This window comes from Amblyomma mixtum, chromosome 1 (assembly GCF_055824585.1).
Source record: "Amblyomma mixtum isolate Tamu chromosome 1, ASM5582458v1, whole genome shotgun sequence".
NCBI lineage: Eukaryota > Metazoa > Arthropoda > Arachnida > Ixodida > Ixodidae > Amblyomma > Amblyomma mixtum.
Genome location: NC_143012.1, coordinates 85750227 through 85768701, shown reverse-complemented (window position 1 = coordinate 85768701; position 18475 = coordinate 85750227). Strand labels below are relative to the sequence as shown.

Here is an 18475-nt window from a genome sequence, read left to right as displayed (position 1 = left end):
CAGGGTGCCTTGCGTGCGCTACTCAGACCCGCCATTTTTACGTGGCGCTTCTGGAGTGCTAGAATTCGTTGCGTTGCAGCGCCTACGTGAATCACCTCCTCGAAAATCTAGACTACGATATGGCTATGACTGACAGCGAGCTATCGTCATTATTACCAGCCTGACTACACCCAATGCCAGGCAAAGACCTCTACCATGTCTCTCAGATGATTAATTAAGGGTAGTGAGCTATACAAACCTCTAAATACACTGTGGGATCAAAGTTTATGTAACTTCTATTCGGGAAGACTCTACTCAGACAAATGCAAAAATTGTGATATGAAACCCGATCTAAATCATATTGCCACGTATCATTGTAGTGTTTGTTCGTTCACGCTCAAGGCTGCAGGAAAGGGCTGTTATCATTTTTGTTCCTGACGCGAGAAGCGACCGGACTAATCTCGATTGTTCACAGCCATGAACAGCTTCGCCTACGTGTTTCTAGATTACTCTAGATGATCTCGACCTGTTATCTCGAAGTTTCCTAGCCGGCTTTAAATTGAACGATGCCACGAGCAGCGGGCATTCGTAGTTCGACGACCGACGAGCACGTTTGTTGCTTACGCCGCCGCCGAGTGATTCAGTTATTTTGCGGGCGCAAGTCAGCCCAAATAAAGAGCTTCGTTTCCAAGACTGGCTGGTGTCTTCCTGACCACTGGACTGCCGTCACTACAACGTGACAATATGATCTGGAACTGCCCGCAGTCCCTACCCGCGAGTCACTTCATTACCGACTCCGATCACTGGGAGACTCTAAAGCTCAGCCCCGGCCCGGGCACACAGATCAAGCTCCTTCAGCTGGCTGAAGACGCCGCCGCTGCCCAAGGATAGCGGCCGCCGTTTAAGCGGGAGGCGACTTCGGGTCGCTCCTCTATATCCGCTGGTAATAATGTTTCACCGCCACCACTAAGGAGGTAACTCTAAATGTCACGTAACCAGCTTATACGCTAACGCTCCTTAGCTCTTTGTCGAGATCCCCCACACGCAACAATGCCAAAGAGCATTTTTCAATCTTATTGCAGCTGCAGCCCCCATGGCATCCAAGCGTGGCATCCGGGATCAGGAGTGACAATAGATGGCGCCATTTGCATTTTTGCTACATCATCATCATCATCATCATCAACAAGACGAAGCCGTAGCGCGTGGGAGTTGGAGATTCTCGTGCGCCCTCGTGTTCGAAGCCGTGCTCGGCTTCGTTCTCTTGGCTGAATCCCAAATACTGTGGCCTCGGAGCACGCCCCCAGGATCGATCACGTAGTGAGCTACCGGTGAAAACCACACAGCTGCATCTGAAGATCCGGAGATCCTGGCAGCGAGCAACAACTCGTGTTCCGAAAATGACCTGGCACGCTTTGCGCATCGGAGAGTGAATACCAACGCTTGGTCCAAGCGCAGCTTAGGCCGCTGTGGAAGAATTACGCCTACTTCATTTGGAAATTACGGCACTGACGGAACTTTTGTTGAAGCGGTGCTGCTAGCATGGACGGTGCAGGTACCCGCTACCCTTGGCGTTGGAGGATCCAACACTTGCTACGCGGGCTTCGGAGCGAGCGTTCCTGCGGCGCCGACGACCCCAGAGGATGCTGGTTAATTGAAGATATAGCCTCGTGGAACAAGGCGTTGCGGCCGACGAGGCTTGCGTTGACAGAGCTTGAACCGGGCAAGCTCTGCCTGCGCTCTTACGACGACCGATTTGACAAGTGGCTGAGGTACGATAGTTCCGGCAAAGAAAACGATGGCGCCTTCCTCATCGCCTGGCTTCCTAGACAACACCCCTGCATCCGCAAGGTCCGTGTGCACGACCAAGCTCACATTCACCGGCTCTCCTTCATCTCGTCTGCCATCGCTGGACCGGCGAATAACCTGCAAAGCGTTGAGCTTCATACCACCTGTAGCCTTTTTCCTGATTGCGGATTTCTCCAAGCCTTTGGCCCTCCGAAGTGCCTCCGTGAGCTTGGCCTCACCAACATTCACGTCAGCGACGCCCTGGCGCCCGAGGTGGCTGATGTGCTGAGGGGAAACTGGCAGACTCTCTGCAGCGTCAAGCTGATCGGCAACCTTCTGTCTCGGGAATCTGCAAGCACCCTGCTCCTCGCCCTAGTCGCGTGTGAACGGCTAGAGGAATTGGCCTTCCAGGACAGCACAGAGTCTTCCGCCTGCGACGCCATTGCTGGGGTCTTCAGGAGCAGCAGGTTTCTGCAGAAGCTTTCCTTGGTGGGTCTCTGCGAAGCAGAAATGAGCTGCGAGCATTTAAGTGGAGGGCGAGATTGTTTTTACTGTGTGACAAGTCTTTTTGGTGCGTTAGAAGGAATTCCATCACTTCAGCACCTAGCTCTGGAAAAGACATATATTAGTGACACAGTGGGAGAGGCATTGGCAACGTTCTTGATTTTCCATCACTCACTTCAAACTCTGTCGCTACTAAATTGCAGCTTTGACAGCAGAGGTGCTACATGCATTGCGGAGGCATTATCTGCGAACTGCGCTTTGGAGCACCTTAATTTGCGCAACTGTTCCTTTGAAGCAGGAACTGTCAGCAAGTTGTGCGCGGCACTTCCTTTCAACACTAACTTGAGAAGCCTCGTTCTGCCGGAGATCAGCTGCTCATCGCCAATTCTACAGGAGAAAAATTCCACTCTTGAACTTCTCAGAATGGCGAGTCCTGGCCGCGTCCAACTTTGCCTGCTTGTAGAGCAGCCTACGTTGGTGTCTAAAACCCTGGCACAAGCCCTTGGATGCGCTGCAAAGGTGAAGATATGCCCCCTGGGGTTTGACAGCAGCGTCCTGTGCTCCGTGTATGCCTCGCTGGCCTTGAATCATTCACTGCGCTCACTACACGTCGACTACCAGGGCGGCACTGGCACACCAGAAGGAGCTCTCACCACTCCGCTCTGTGCGACACTCAAGGCATGTGGTTGCCTACGGAGCTTTCATTTAGACGTGCACGGGGCTTACAATGGGAGTGAGGAGACGGCCCCACAAATGGCCAAGATCTTTGATGCCCTTATATGCAACCAACGCCTAAGGAAATTTACGTTGGTAACCTCACGACTGACCTTGAAAACTGCTGAGCTGCTGTCGGTCCTGGTTGGCCAATTAAGGAGAAGCCTGGTTGAGCTGCGCATCGGGAGCTCCGGCAGCATGTCTGACGCGGTTCCTGTGCTTCAAGAGATGATCACCAAGAATGCATTCCTGTCGAAGGTTTCTTTAAGTTACTCTGCCTGCAAGGACGTAGTGTGGGATTGTGCACGCATCGACGATGCTAAAGAGCAGAACCGGGGCCTGCTCAACAAGGCTGCGAAATTCGTGATGAGCATTGACGCAAGGCCTGCAGATTCGGCCAAAGATCCCTGGGCAACTGCCTTCGACGAACTGTGCGGCACCGCATCGTTGCTGGAACACCTAGTGACGCTGTCTGGAAAATCCGAGCTCCAGGTGTCGCTGTACGTGAAGAAGGCAAGGTGCCATCTGCACGACAACTACATGATCTATGCTGGTGTTGTGCGCGCGGCGGTTCTCTGCGAGGCTGGCGATGGCAGCACGCAGTTCGATGAACTCAATGTTGACTGCTGGCGCTCCATAGCGCAGTACCTGAAACTGAGTGATGTGGTTTGATGACCGATTGCAGGGACATTGACCACTGTTGTCTTGTTTGTTGTGCGTGTGTATGTGTCTTTTGTGTGCATGTTGTTGACATTAAATACATTTATGCACTTGTTTCGCTAACTTTTTTTAGAGCGCAGCTCTTTGGCGTCCGTTCCTGGGTTTCGCGTCGTCGTCGGCGTCGGCGTCGGCGTCGGCGTCGGCCTCGTAACCAGCTCCGCCCCCAATGTCACGCTTTTCAATTGGTCGAAATGCTCGTGACGTCACAGTGCGCGAATTTCAAATGGGGCCAATTGTACTTTGGCTAGTAACCATGCAACCAATCAAAGGGATCGTATAGTGATGCTGCAACTAAGTTGGACTGGGTTTAGTTAATTGCTTAATTAATCAATTAGCCTAATTAATATAGAGGAGAATGAAGAGGTCAGAAGAAAAGAAAAGAAAGAAAGACGCGCGCCGCAGCGACAACAGCGTCCGCGGAAGGAGACGCTGCTGAAAAAAAAAACAGATAAGTACGAAGCCGCGTTCCCTCCACCACCACGCACTTTCCCACTCAGTAAGACGTTGCTCGTTTCATATACGTTGTGTCGAACATCCTAGACAGTTCCAACAATGGACAGGTTAATGACAGAACACGATGGATAGAATTGCAATAATGTAAATATGAAATAGCCTAATTAACCTTTCTAGTTAGACCGCATAAATCTATAAAACCGAGAACGAAATTGGTCGAGTTGGGGAATCGAACCAGGGTCTCCGGAGTGCGATACGAGCACGCTAGCCACTCCGTAATGCCAGCTGAATGGTTTGGAATGAACAAAGGCGCGTCTAGCTAATACGGCGTCTTCGTTCACTCCCATCTTCCCCCTTTCCCTTACGGCGAGGTGCAGGTGTCCACCCAGATATGCGAGAGAGATACATTTCCTTTCCTCAAAAAATAAATTTACCGTCCAGCAAGGCGTACAGCCGAATTGGCGATGGCGTTCTGTGGACTCCCTGGCAGCGTTGCAAGACGCTGTCGCGTTCCACTCTTACAGGCGAAGCTTAACATGTTAACCACACATCAGTAACACACGCAGACAGCCAATGGACGCGTCATTCGCTGGCAGCACTTGATTCATCATTCACAACCACATTCTTAACGTACGCTCCCTTGCCGCACATGCCAAGGACGTACACCACGATCACATTCTGCGCCATTCCTCTGTACTTTGCTTTGCTGAAACCTGGATGGATCCCGAAGAGCCTCTCGAAATCATAGATTTCCTATACTGCTGTGGTGCTCGCAGAAACCACAACAGAGCGGCGGGAGTCGCTATCTACTTGCGCACAGGTCTCTCTGCAATACCAGTCGAAATGTTTGGCACGTCACATGAAGTTGGCAAACTGTGCGCCGCAAAGTTGCCCAACGGCTTGCTGGTAGTAGCTGCCTACTTCGCCCCTACCGCACTCACGAAAGACGTCGTGCACTTCCTGCAACTCGCATTAACCGTCCATCGATCCACACCGATGTTAGTAGTGGGGGACTTTAATGTTGACATAAAGACAAACAGCAATTTCCTAACACTTATGCGGGAGAACATCCCGTTCCTCTCGCTCGTAACGCGTCCCACGGCTGTGACAACCTCGCGAGGCACTTGTATAGATCTCGTCTTTGAGAATCAAGCATTGGTGTACCAAGTCGAACATATATCAGTCTATTTCTCCGACCACAAAGCTTCCTTCATGACTGTCAAAAACTGTTAGTGGAATCTTTGTTAAAGGAATACGTGTGAAAAATAAAAAAAAAACTCTGTGATAGCGCATACATGTGTTGCTCGATTTCTTTGCCTCAATCTATCGAAAAGGTGAAACAGCTTTTTGCTGCGCTCAAATTTCGCATTAGGAAGTAACGTAATCGTCGGTAATTTTTCTGTTCCGTCGACCAAGACGGCAACCAGTGGCCAACGTCAACTTCAAACGAAACCACATTCTCCGGCTAAGATTACTCCGAGGCTTGAGTGTCCATGGGCGTCGCAATAACTTGTCTAGACTAAATGCCGGTGACAGTGTTCTATAAGATGTTTGTCGCTTCTTTGCGCTTGTCAACTGCTAGCGATGATGGTTCAGCTGTCGCTTCGAAGGCGATCAGTTCGTGGAGCCGTGCGGGATTGCCCCACTGACCTATTTTCGACCCTTCTGATCCCTTCTTCCTCCCCTTCAAATGTCATCTATATTGCGGCTACCAAGTTTACGAGGCGTGCTGCATCTATGTATATTAAAGGCTCATTATCCTGTCCGTCGGGCGTTACATCCAGCGCCTGGGGTGACTCATCGACAAGTGCATCTGCCAGAAGGTGACGTCATCAAACGGATTGGGGGTCCAACGAGATATGAGCGACAGTTACTGCGTAATTTCCTTTCCTCAAATGCAATTTTCAGTTTCTTCAATACGGCCCCTCTTTCTCTTTCTTCTTTCACTCCCACTTCCTCCCTTCCTGTACGGTGCGGTTCGGGTGTCCACCGAGATGAAATAGAATTACTGCGCCATTTCCTGTCCTCAAAAAGCGTTGCGTTCAAAGGGTGGTTTGGTTTGGTTTATTGGGGTTTAACGTCCCAAAGCGACTGAGGCTATGAGGGACGCCGTAGTGAAGGGCTCCGGAAATTTCGACCACCTGGGGTTCTTTAACGTGCACTGACATCGCACAGTACACGGGCCTCTAGAATTTCACCTTCATCGAAATTCAGCCGCCGCAGCAGGGATCGAGCGCCGTAACCACTGAGCCACCGCGGCGGGGGGCAACGGGTGGTGGTGGTGGTGAAAAACGTTTATTGTGGAATAAATTTTTTACAGAGAGGTGATTGGAGTAGGCCCTATTGGCCCTTTCCCCTAACAATACTAGGTGGAGCCCCTATTCCGGGGCCCCATTGGCAAGCAACGCCGCCCGCGTCCGGTGAACCAATGCCTTTTGGGTCTTTAGGTCCTGACAGCCGAGCAGGGCCGCCTCCCGGTCCTCTCTGGTGGGGTTGGGGTTGGGGTGGGGGGGGCATAGATGGGTTTGATTGACACGCCCAAACCATGTGGAAGGTGTCAGCCACCTCCCCACAGAACTGGCACGTGCCATCAAAGGATGTGTTGAAATGTTTAAGTACCGCCGGGCACAGTACAGTGTTAGTATGAATTTTGATGAGGAGGCGCTCGTCAGCGCGATCCAGTCCCTTACAAGGGGCCGGTAGCGCCGGTGCTCCCTGTAGTAATCGGTGATGTGTTTGAAAGTAAGGGCCAGATTGTCTGATTGGGTGTAGGCTTCCAAGGACAGGGAGATAGCCCGGGGAGAGAGTGCGCGGGCGGCCTGATCGGCCTGATCGTTTCCTTGGAGTCCCTGGTGACCGGGGGGCCCAAATCAGGTTACGTGGAGTTGGATCTTCGCATCGGCAGCTATATTCTAGTATGCGCCAGGCAAGCGGGGGAGCCCAGCCCAACTCATTGTTCCGACAGGCCCCTCGCGAGTCGGTGATGATATGTTTTGACTTGGGATTCGTGAGAGCCAGAACAATGGCAGTCTCCTCCGCGTGTGTTGCGCTGTAGGCTTTGAAAGTGAGCCCGTTAACTGTGTTTGTGTTGTGTACGACTGCGACCGTGTACCACCCCCCGTGCTGTGGGCCGGCAACGTCACGTAATAAACATGTTGGTTACCATGGTATCGCGCCAACGCTTCCGCGCGCGCCTGGCGACGACCGTTATGGTCTTGTCTAGACATGTTGCGGGGAAGGGGTCGGACCCGGAGGGCGCGTCTCCAGGGTTCTGGCACTCTCTCTCTTTCCTCAATATGGTAGTCATGTTTGATGTGTAGCCGGTCCAAGAGGCGGCGACCAGACACGGTCTGTGCAAGACGCGTGTATTGGTTGACTAAGTGGGCTTCTCGAAGCTCCCGGAATGTGTTTACCACGCCCAAGGCCAGAAGTCGCTGGTTGGACGTGGTGACCGGGAGGTCGAGAGCGCGCTTGATGACTTTCCGGTGGATGACCTCCAGTTGGTCATCATCATGTTTGCGCAGGTGCAAGTAGGGGGTTGAGTAGTTACGAAAGCATGGGCAAGCCGCAGTGCATCCTTGCTTCGTAATCCGCCCCGCTTGTTGGAGACCCGGCGGACCATGCGACCCACCTGGTCTCCCACCTTGCGAAGTTTGGCTAGGGTAGTGTCGACCCTGCGTTGATGGTGTATGAAGAGGCCAAGGACGCGGGTCTCCTTGGACTCCCGGATCGGTCCCGGGGGGAGACTGATGCAAAGCGGGGTTGTGTCCCGAGGGGAGGGACGTATATATGTGCACAAATTCTGATTTAGATGGGGCGCACTGGAGTCCGCAGTAGGCCGCGTAGTCGTCGACTAGGGTCGCCGCTGCTTGCAGGCAGGATTCCATGTGGCCCAGGTGACCTTGCGTCCCAGATTGTAATGTCATCCGCATAAAGAGCGTGATGTATCCCGGGCAAAGAAGACAATTTGGAGGGAAGATGAAGCATTGCCAAATTGAAGAGGAGGGGAGATAGGACCGCACCTTTTAGTGTTCCCCTCGAGCCGATGGTGTATGGCCCGTGTTCCGCATCTTGTATGCGTATGTAGGCTTGACGGTCTGTAAGAAATTGTTTTATGTAGTTGAATGTTTTGTGGCCACAGTCGGTGTTACTGAGGTGGTCCAGGATTACTTCGTGTTTGACGTCGTCGAATGCACTTTGTGGGGATACACATGACTCCCCTGCCCCATTGTAACGGCCGCGCGTAATTATCACGCGATGCTATGCGCGCGCCGTTCGGGAGGTTTTGCGAGGGAGGGCACTCACGCCACCCCCGCTTCCTTTCGCTCCCCGCCGCGACGCCGCCGCGGAGACTTTCCCTCTTTCCCCTCTTACAACGGAGAGACCTCCTCTCCACACCCCGGGAGGAGACGCGTTTCTCCCGAGGCTCGCTGGTCTTCTGGCGGGAGCCGTGCACACGTATAGATCAGAGATCTGCCACGGAGACCGCTGCCCTTATCGCCCGGCCACCGTGTGTGACTTGACCGCCGCGGGCCGTGAGCGAGGAACCACGCGAGGTGAGCGGAACATTCTTCCCCCACATTTTTGCGTGCGTTCTTTCCTTTGTGTTATTCACCCCCGTACGCGAGCGGAACCCTCTCCCTCGTTACGGCGGTTGTATTGTTGCTGCCGCACTGTATTGCTCGGGAGCAATAAACGCTCCTCCGAGTAGCATACTCGTGTTTGTCCGCTCTGGCCCGAACCCGCCGTGGTTGCGACTCACCGCACCGCGGGTTGGGGGTCACAGCTCTGACTGCTAGGGCTGGCACGCTGGTGCTAGAGAGCGACAACTGCTTCTAGCCCTTTGAGCGTTACTACAGGAATAACCCCCATAACCTTTAAGATCCAAGGCCAGGACCACCTTGTCGTTGTGGGGACATTCGACAGGATCTAAGATGTCGTGGTGAAGATGCAAAAGTATATGCTGTGCTGACTTGTGAGGCCGAAAACCGAATATGGTGTCCGCGAAAGTGTGCTGTGTTTCGAGAAAATCGGAAGGCATCGCGCCAAACGGGTGGTGGCGTTCCGTGGACAACATTTGTTGTTGGGCTAGTTGGTAGGACATGCTTCTGAACGAACCAGCGCAAAAAACACAACGGACAAGAAAAAGGCGGAACACTACGGACAGGAGCGCTGAACTCCGTGCACTCCGTGACAGCGCTACAACACGCTGTCACGTTCCACTCCTAAAGGCGAAGCTTAAGCGTCATTAATTAGCAGTTATTTCGAATTAAGTCATTAATCAGTAATTATCTATTCATTAGTAATCAGTCATCATTATATGCGACATCATCCAGTGTTGCCTTCACCAGTGCCAAAGAGGCAGCCAAAGTGGTGTAGAAAACGCTTTCGCCTCTACGCACTTTAGAAAAAGTTCCCCCTGAATTTTTTGTGTGCTGCATATATTATCCCAGCGTTTGGGTAGGTACTTGGCTCTTGCTTCTCTTCTGCCTGGTCTGCGCATCACTTGCTCCCGCAGCATCAGACGCGAGAAACTTCCTTGGCTCACCACCGCCAACGTTCCGGCAAGCACCGTACCTCCCTATGTGCGCCCAAAATGGATGGAATATCCCACTCCCAATGCAACATGTATCAAACGTTTCTAGAGCGTATGGGCAGGACATAGAAACACAAGCAAAAAGCATGGCTCCCACTGAGGTTCTAGAAACGCTTTGTGGGGTGTGTTAAGCACCAACAAAAATTAATCCCATCATTTTGGTCCCAGAGAGGTAACTGGTTATAACGTTTAGGCACGGATGATTTTCAACAAGAAATAAAAATCGCCTGCTCGCACACTTTTCTCACTCCCTCGCGCCACAATTAGGCTGAGGGGAGAGAAGGTTTTGCTCTTCCACTCGTCCTTTTGAGAGATGAAGCAGCAGTTTCGTTCGAACAGCCGAAGGAAACGGTGAACCCCGCATCTCTCTCGGCGCATGCGTTTCTCGTACGTAGGCCACAGAGTGCGTGGTCCGTCAGCTCCCAGCCGCAGGCGGACGACGGCGGTCTGCCTTTTCACCACGCCGCCGGAAGCGGAGTCGAGCCCGTCTTCCGTTGGTTCCTCTGCTGCCGCCCAACGTCAACATGGTGCGGGAGACCCTGATGGCATGAGACGACTGTCGGCAGTCCTTGCTGCGGCCGCTGTCTAGCAGAGGTGCACTAATGACCTCCCGTTGCTCGCCTCGCTGGATGCAAGTCATCTTGGGCAACCTTTATCGCGCAGCTCCAGTCGTTGCGGGCGCAAGCCCCACCGAACGGCAGCATTTGCTCTCATCACTGTGCTGTCGTGGACTTATAGTAGCTACGGATTCAAGGCAGCAGCTTTCCCGCGCGCCTCGGCGTGCCTACACCATTCCTTTTGGAACTGATGCAGCGGCGGCGCATCGCAAATCTTTTGCTCAGCTTCACGGCCCTATACAGATGCCGCTGTTCGAGGCGGTGTACGCGGCGGCGGAGTTCGTGGCAATGGGCGACTCCGAGCACGCACCCTGCATCCCTCAGCGCCTCCGACGACTGGAGCGTGGCCGTCCACTGCGGTCGTAGGCGGGAAGGACCGTCGGAGATCCCCCACCCTCTTGCTGCGAGTGGTGATGGAACGAAGCCAATCGCACTCTTGGTTGCCTCCGTCGAAATTTGCGCCTAGACGCTGCATCCGTGAAAACACTTACTTATCTTGCATTTATCAGACCTAAAATAGAATACGCATGCTCAGTCTGGGATCCCCATCAAGCTAATCTAACACCCTCAAAGCTCCACAAAATCGCGCTGCCAGGTTTATTATGCGAAGCATACTAAAATAGCCCAACCCAGCTCCTCGAGCGCGGCGGTGTCGTTACCATTGACCTTTCGTGACCTCCATGTCATACCACGTGATGCGTGACGTCACAGCAGATGAAAAACGGGGGCCCAACTCGCGCCGTCGTGCGAGGCGTCGTGACCAAGGATGACCACGTGGTGCGTGACGTCACAGCAGATGAGAAACGGGGCCCCAGCTCGCGCCGTCGCGCGAGGCGTCGCGACCAATGTGTTTCATGCTTTATCCGCTAGGTGCGCTGTAGTGAACACGTGATGCAGGAGCGCCTGCCTCTGCTAGGCGTACACGGGATAGAGATGCCTCCTGGAGACAGGGCTGCTCGTTGGAATGAGAAGCAAAAGTTGCGGCGTGCTACAGAGACTGATGAAGAGCGTGAAGAACGCCTAGCCAAGCGGCGTGCTCGATATGCAACTCGGCGACAATATGCTTCGCATCTGACTAGGCTTAACCTAAGCTAAGCCTCAGCCATTTTTTTTTCTCAGACTACTCCTATCATTCCAGTGTCACTGCACTCAAATCACGGGCTAATCTTACTAATCTTGAAAAGCGACGTGCATCTTCAGGCTGTGCCTTTTTCACAAGTTCTACCATACACCACTCAATGTTTCAGCAATCTTACCAGTTCATCGACAATCAAGTCGCAGCAGCCATCCTAAAGCCGTCTATCCGCCCCCAGCACAGACCATAGCCCATCTTCGTTCGTTTTTTGTTCAGACCGCTCGGGACTGGAACAAACTGCCTGTCGACGCTGTGCACCACTCCGACCCACATTCCTTCAAGACTGGCATTGAACCACACTCTTCACTTGAACATTATGCCCATCCCTCATGTAATCCTCCACACCAAGGGGCACTTGAGGCACTAATAATAAATAAATAAATAAATAAACTTAGCCTGCTCTACCTACTTCGCCGTCGCCTAGCCTTCCTGTCGCAGCGGTTCTGTGTTGTGTTCGCGTCGCTTGTGACTCCTCCCCTCAACGGATTATTTGCGCGTCGATCTCGCCTCCCACGCCGGACTGTGCCGCAACCACAGTCTGCTGCACCGTGGGTGCGTCGTGCCGCGGCTCCTACCTCGAGACGTCCCCCCCGGGCAGGTCTAGTTCCAAGAAGTCCTATCCGCACACTTAGTCACAACAAAATACAAATCACAGCATCGTTACGAGGATGTAATGCGTGTGTCTGAGCGTTCGCTGTGCTGTGTTAAGGCGCAGCAAAGGAGGCTGCGTTGAATTCATGGTTGCAGCTTTCGCAGCCTTCTATTTCATTCCTGCGTTTCCGTTGGCAACGTCGTCGAGGTACGTTGGTTTAGGCACATTTGTTTTCAAGCGAAATGCTTCACTAGGCTCGTCAACACTACGCTTCGCGTCAGCCGTATCCCCCGGACTGACGTCACGCACGGCGCAGGCTACTGCGCATGTGCGCCGCCGCTTCTCCTCCTCGCCACCGTTTTACCTTTCGCCGCAGCCGTGCGCACTGCGCATTTGAAAGGAGGGGTATATAAGGTGCGCTTTCCCATAGAACAGGCGCGGAGATCGCGGCTTCGGCCGCTTATCTGTTTTTATGCGTTGCATATTGCAATCACTCAGTTCAGCCCTTGGGTGCGACCGGGCAGCCACCATTGACCTTGAGTGCACCACGTCACGTGACGTCACGACAGCCGGAGGAAAAGCTGGGCCCCAACTCGCGCGGTCGCGCGCGGCCGCAGCCACCACCTGACTCCCGCTCCTCCCGCTAGGGGCGCTGCGCCGGCGCGTGACGTCATGGAGGAAAAGCTGGGCCCCAACTCGCGCGGTCGCGCGTGGCCGCAGCCACCACCTGACTCTCGCTCCTCCAACCAACTCCCTCAGTTTTACTATTTTTTACTTTTTATGACTAGGGTTCAAGGCTGTCGCCGCACGCTCCCTCCGCAGTTTTTTTTTTGTTCCTTCATGCGGGTTTGTAGGCATGAACCAGAACAGAAGGCGCTGCGGAAAGCGTTGTGCAGACGACGCGACGCCAAGGCTACGCCCAACCTTCTCCCGTCAGTCAGAACGATGCACCAATGGAGTGCCTTTAGCAAAAGTAACCCTCCATGGCGTCAACGGGGTTCAGAGTAGTGGGGCGGGCCGTTTTTGTTGAAGGAAAGAACGAGCGGGCTTTGATTTGAATTTTCGCAGCTTTTCGGGGCGCGCATGGCTCTAGTATTTTGCAGAGGTTATCTTCGATGTCTCATCTATGCAGTGGGCTTGTTTTTCAAAAATGTCCGGACCCTGGTCAGTGGCCCTTTAACCTTAGCTAAGCCTCAGCCAACTTTTTCCTCTGATCATTTAACTCTTCTCTATCTGCACGTGGCAGCGGTGGTGGCTCGGCTGGAGTGGTGGTGAAAAACATTTATCGTGCAATAAATTTCTACAGAGAGGTGACTGGGGTAGGCCATATTAGCCCTTTCCCCTAACAATACTAAGTGGAGCCCCTATTCCGGGGCCCCATTGGCAAGCATGGTGGAAACGTGCGAAAATGCCCCACTGGCCTATTTTCGACCCTTCAGATCCATTCTTCCTCCTGTTCTTCAACTGACGTGGTCAACTTCTTTCTATCGTGGCTCATGTCGCGTTCATCCTGATTTTTTGTTGTCTCTTTCTTTTTTCTATTTAGCGCGCGTTTCTTTACTGCTATGGGGGGAGAATCCGATTTGGCACAGGCATGACGTCCGCCCCGGCAGCTGGACGGGCTAATGGAGGGTTTGGGCTGCCGGGCGTCCGACGCAGGTGGTGGGGATGGATATGGCTGGGACCCATATGAGAGGCAGCAGCGATTTTTCATGCAACTCTGAGGGCCAGTTGCGCTCATGATGTCCGATGCCTGGCTGAGGCAGGCCTGGGCACGGTGGAAGAATATATGTTTCTTCCACCGTGGGCCTGGGTTCGTACTCAGGTTGAATCCATGAAATCCTGCTCTGAAGTCGCCGTATAAACATTCAAAATGTTTTTAGGTAGATTGCGATCTGCCTCCTGCAAATGAGGGTGTGCCGTCCAGCTAGCGACGCAGCGGCAGGGAAACCGAGACCTCGTGGTGGGTTCCCCGTAGCCGGCCTCTGAAACTTAAACGATCTCCTGGGGAAATGGCCCTTGACCAGCCGACTGTGATACCGGCCGTCGCACGACACTATAGGCAGGTGTGGTGAGTAGGTCCGAGTGCGAAAGCTCCGATTTTGTGGACTAACGGCAAGTAAGAGCGGGTCATTTCATCCTCGTGTGTCCCATATGTGTCTCACTTCCTTGTGTCCTCGTCTCTTAGTGCGCAGTACGTTTTTGTGAGCACTACACAATCTGTAGAAAAAGAAACAGCACGACTGACGATCGAGCTATCGTGTCCTTCTGTGACACGTTGCTCCGCAGTTTGTCAATCGCGAACATCAAGCATAGGGAGCACTGCCACGAAGATGCGAATGCGAACGTGTCAGAGGGTTGCTTGCGGCCTTTGTTAAACGATCGCGACTTTAGTGCATGAGCTAGTCTTGACGGACTCAGACTTGGCCGTTCACCTCAACGTTTTATTTTATTGTTGTGAGCAAGAGAACAGGTCTATACAGCTGTCGACGAAGCTGGCATAATTGAAGGCCGTCAATATGAAAGGTGAACCCTTGTTTTTAAATTTTCTCAATCAGCAATATGGATCGAAATCATCATCATCATCAGCCTGACTACGCCCACTGCAGGGCAAAGGCCTCTCCCATGCCTCTGCAATTAACGCTGTCCTTTGCCTGCTGCGGCCACCATGTGCTTGCAAACTTCTTAATCTCATCCGCCCACCTAACCTTCTGCCGCACCCTGCTACGCTTGCCTTCTCTTGGAATCCACTCCGTTACCCTTAAGGACCAGCGGTTATCTTGCCTTCGCATTACATGCCCTGCCCAGCCTATTTCTTCCTCTTGATTTCGACCAGGATACGGCGATGAGAAGGAGCGCTACCTGGTCGTCGAGGCGTGCGCTGGTCAGCTTCATCTCACACAGCTCCAAGGCCGCATTACGCGGACTTAGAAGGTGGGGTTTTTGGGGACATGTTCATACTATATGTGTTAAGGTCGGGGTGTCGCCACACCATGGACATTTCTCTTCGTAAAGTGTTGGATTTGGGCGATGTAAATGGTATAGGTGAGTATATTCTCGAGCTAAGGTGCCCGCCGTGGCGTTTCCATCAAGGCCCTCGTGGCCGGGGACACAGGTGATGAAGTGGTTTTGGATGGAGAGCGTGTCCCAGAATGCGTAGCGCCTGTCGTGCGACACGGCCGCTTGTATACGCTCGGCAGGTGGCTTGAGAGTCTGTGAATATATGAGCGCTGTTGCATTTTTTATGGCAAGGGCGATCGCTTCAGCGGAGGTTAATTCTGTGGCAAGGACAGAGGCTGACGTAAGTGGAATGTTTGTGCTGTCTATGGCAACACAGGCGAATGTCTATGGGCGGGCATAGTGGTTGGTGCAGAGACCAAGTCATCTGGGTGTAATCGAGGCAGGCCAGCACGGAGGGCAGCTGCGTACACTGTTAACAAAAAAACACCCAAGAGGAAGTTAATGGCTGGTTGTCTAATGCACACCCAAAGGGGTGTTTCATATACTCCATATAAATGGAGTATTCACATTTACTCCTTTACAAGGGAGTAAATATTTACTAAAAACAGATCCCAAACATGGCATCATGTTTATTTATCCTCATTCAGGCTCATTCTTAAAGCAGTGCCAGAGGTGGAAACGGGCATCCCAAGCAACCACCGATATCCTTCGGACGGCCGACAGAGGTCTGTTTCGGATGTTCTGTACGTCCGCTGAACATCCGCAAACAGCCGGTAGACGTCCGTCGGCCGTCCGAAAGGTGGTCAAAGGTATACGGTTCGCCCGACGACGGACGTCCAGTTGAGTACGTCCATTGGCGGATCTTTCTCGAATATTCGCATGTATGGTGCATGCGTGCTTTTTTCACTCCGCGCAATGCAATAAAACCAAAAACAATTTGATGCATAGCACGCATATTTTATCGTGGTTGATGATTCATCAGCAGAGCAATGGGTTATATTCGGAAAATTTCTTAAATGTGACTCTTCAAATGTGGCAAGCTTGGGACAAACATCCGTAATCTTCCCACCCACAGGATTTCTGAAATAAAAAAGAACGCGGCAAACATCAGTCATGTGAAACAAATGGCACAATGCAGCAGCCCAAGTTAAAAACATTGGAACCAATAGAAGTGCTGCAAGAATGCACTTCAACAAACACCTCAATAAGTATAAGGCAATAACAGCTCTCACATTTCCACACCACATTTGACAATGTATCTGCTCTTTATTTATTCTCATGGGCCTTACGGCACTAACCTGCGCAGCAGTGTACGCGACTGCGCACAGAAAGCCGCAAAGCTTCCGCTGCGAACCACTGCGAACTACACGTGCTTCCTATGGTCTGCCTTTCGCGCGTTGTCACTCTTTATACAGGCACTGTGAAACAAGCGATGCCTTAAAAATTAACAAGATGCGATAATACTCCGTCCCGCAACTTTGAAGAGGAGTGGGAATTAGCCGCGCGAGTTGAGGGCTCCCGCAGCTATGTGATGTAGGCTCCCGAAAGTGTGAGAACAGCACACACATTTTTTAAAGCCATCTCCTCGCGCTTACTGCTCCCACTGTCCTGTGAACGAATGTTATATGAGCATGCTGCATTGTCCTAGAAGCAAGTTCCAAGAAGTGTACTGGATACATACCTTCGTAGGCAATCACATGTGCACTAAGCCTTCTTTAAACCAAGGTCGACGCAGTACGGGATTCCGGTGCTCCAGAAGACCTTCAGGCGCTCCTCGTATCTTTCGAATTGCTTAAGTTACATACTACTTTCGTCCACAGACCGAACAAAGCCACACATTATAATACCAGAGCTATAAAGCTCTGCGCGACAACACTACGCGACAAATAAACCGCTCTACGGAGCCATACTGATGGATTGGATTGGACTGACCGCGAACTGACATCTATGATGATGGTGATAGCAGAATGCACGGGAGTTTTGATACTTACGAATGCTTTCAATGGTAAGTTTAGCTACCAAAACGGTGGACATGTCGCAGAACTCCACTAATTTGGAGAAGTTTTATAAATATAAAACTAGTCATTGAGTTCTTGCAAAATTCTGCAACACCTGCTTCTCCTCAGTTGCTGACACTGGGCCGCGGTCCACGGCGTCCTGTATTACTCCGCTGGCTAATCGCAACAGTAAACGAAGTCAGGCTTTTAATGTCTGACTATATCAAACAATCCACGTGTCAGAATACTAGAGCTCGCAATTTTTTTATTGGGATAAGCTTCTTGTTTAGGTAACAAGAAATGTTTAAGCAGTGTACTACTTTTTTGTCGTGTAGGAATTCTGTGCGCGGAGGCCGAATGTGGGCGGAGCTTCACTGCAGACTTCAGTTGTATCCGACTATAGATAAGTTCAGCTCGTTGGCGGCTCTTGCACTGCAGGTAGGAGTGGAATCGCACCAATTTACAAACATCTTCGCGTCAAACCCTCCAACTGATGCAAATAAAACAGTATACATACACGAAAGACGCAAATTTTCTGTGAAATAAAAAAACGTCCATACTCATGGTCTGGGAAAATACTCGGCCTTACATCCTTCGGACGTACACCTCGTCTCCCATGCGGATATACAAAAGTGGACACTGTCCGTACGTCCGGCGGACGTACGAATACGGATATCCGAAATCGGATTGTGTTCGTACGTCCGATGGACGTCCGATTTCGGCAAAGGACGTTTGGATCTAGCTCGTACGTCCGACGGATATCTGTGGTTGCTTGGGTAAGACACCCTGACCTAGCTTCAAAAAGTAGGGCACTGCTTCTTGAGTTATCATAGAAGAATTCTTTCCTGATCTGCCTTTTCCAGTTTCGATATAGTTCTACACTATGTTTCTTTTTCATTGAATTAATCCAATTTTTAACTTCCGACTTCTTAACCTGTCGTTTAATGCTCTTTCTTTCTCCGTCCTCATGACCGGCATACTTACTGGTTAGTTTTATAGTTCTTTTCCGCCCCTGGGAGTCAAGGCTCTTCCTGTATAAGTATTAAGCATGAAATGCTTTTAGCTCCCGTTGTCGGCAGTGTGGTAACGTCACGCCGAGAACGAGAGCCAACATCCGGGCACTGAATTTCACTCATCCGGGCACTGAATTCCACTCATCTGGGCACTGAAACGCGAACATCCGGGCACCGTACGAGATTTAACGAGACAAGACGAGAGCAAGAGGGGAGCTCCAGGGCGAGAAGGGCTTTTGGCTGAAAAACTGCTTCCGCGCCGTCCCCAAGGATTGCGCTGTGGTCCCACACTCACGCATGTAAAAGACCGGCCGCTTGGCCTTCAGACGCGCTGCATATACATTCTTGTCAGGCCTGCGTCTCATAGTGTCCGCGTACGCTTCTGCATCATCCTCTATTTCAATGCCAC

The 18475-nt window shown here is 52.0% G+C and overlaps 1 protein-coding gene and 1 long non-coding RNA gene across 2 annotated transcripts in view; one reads left to right on the top strand and one right to left on the bottom strand.

The window, feature by feature from the left end:
- The window catches only part of LOC149367099 (uncharacterized), a 434438-nt gene extending 417554 nt beyond the window's left edge, over positions 1 to 16884 (bottom strand). The window contains exon 1 of the long non-coding RNA XR_016284521.1: positions 16738 to 16884. This is a non-coding gene — a long non-coding RNA (uncharacterized LOC149367099). The remainder of the gene's footprint in view (positions 1 to 16737) is intronic.
- On the top strand, positions 1519 to 3654 carry LOC149367100 (uncharacterized). Its single transcript, XM_089566537.1, has one exon. The coding sequence runs from the start codon at positions 1519 to 1521 to the stop codon at positions 3652 to 3654; it is 2136 nt and encodes a 711-aa protein (XP_089422663.1).
- Positions 16885 to 18475: the final 1591 nt, after the last annotated feature.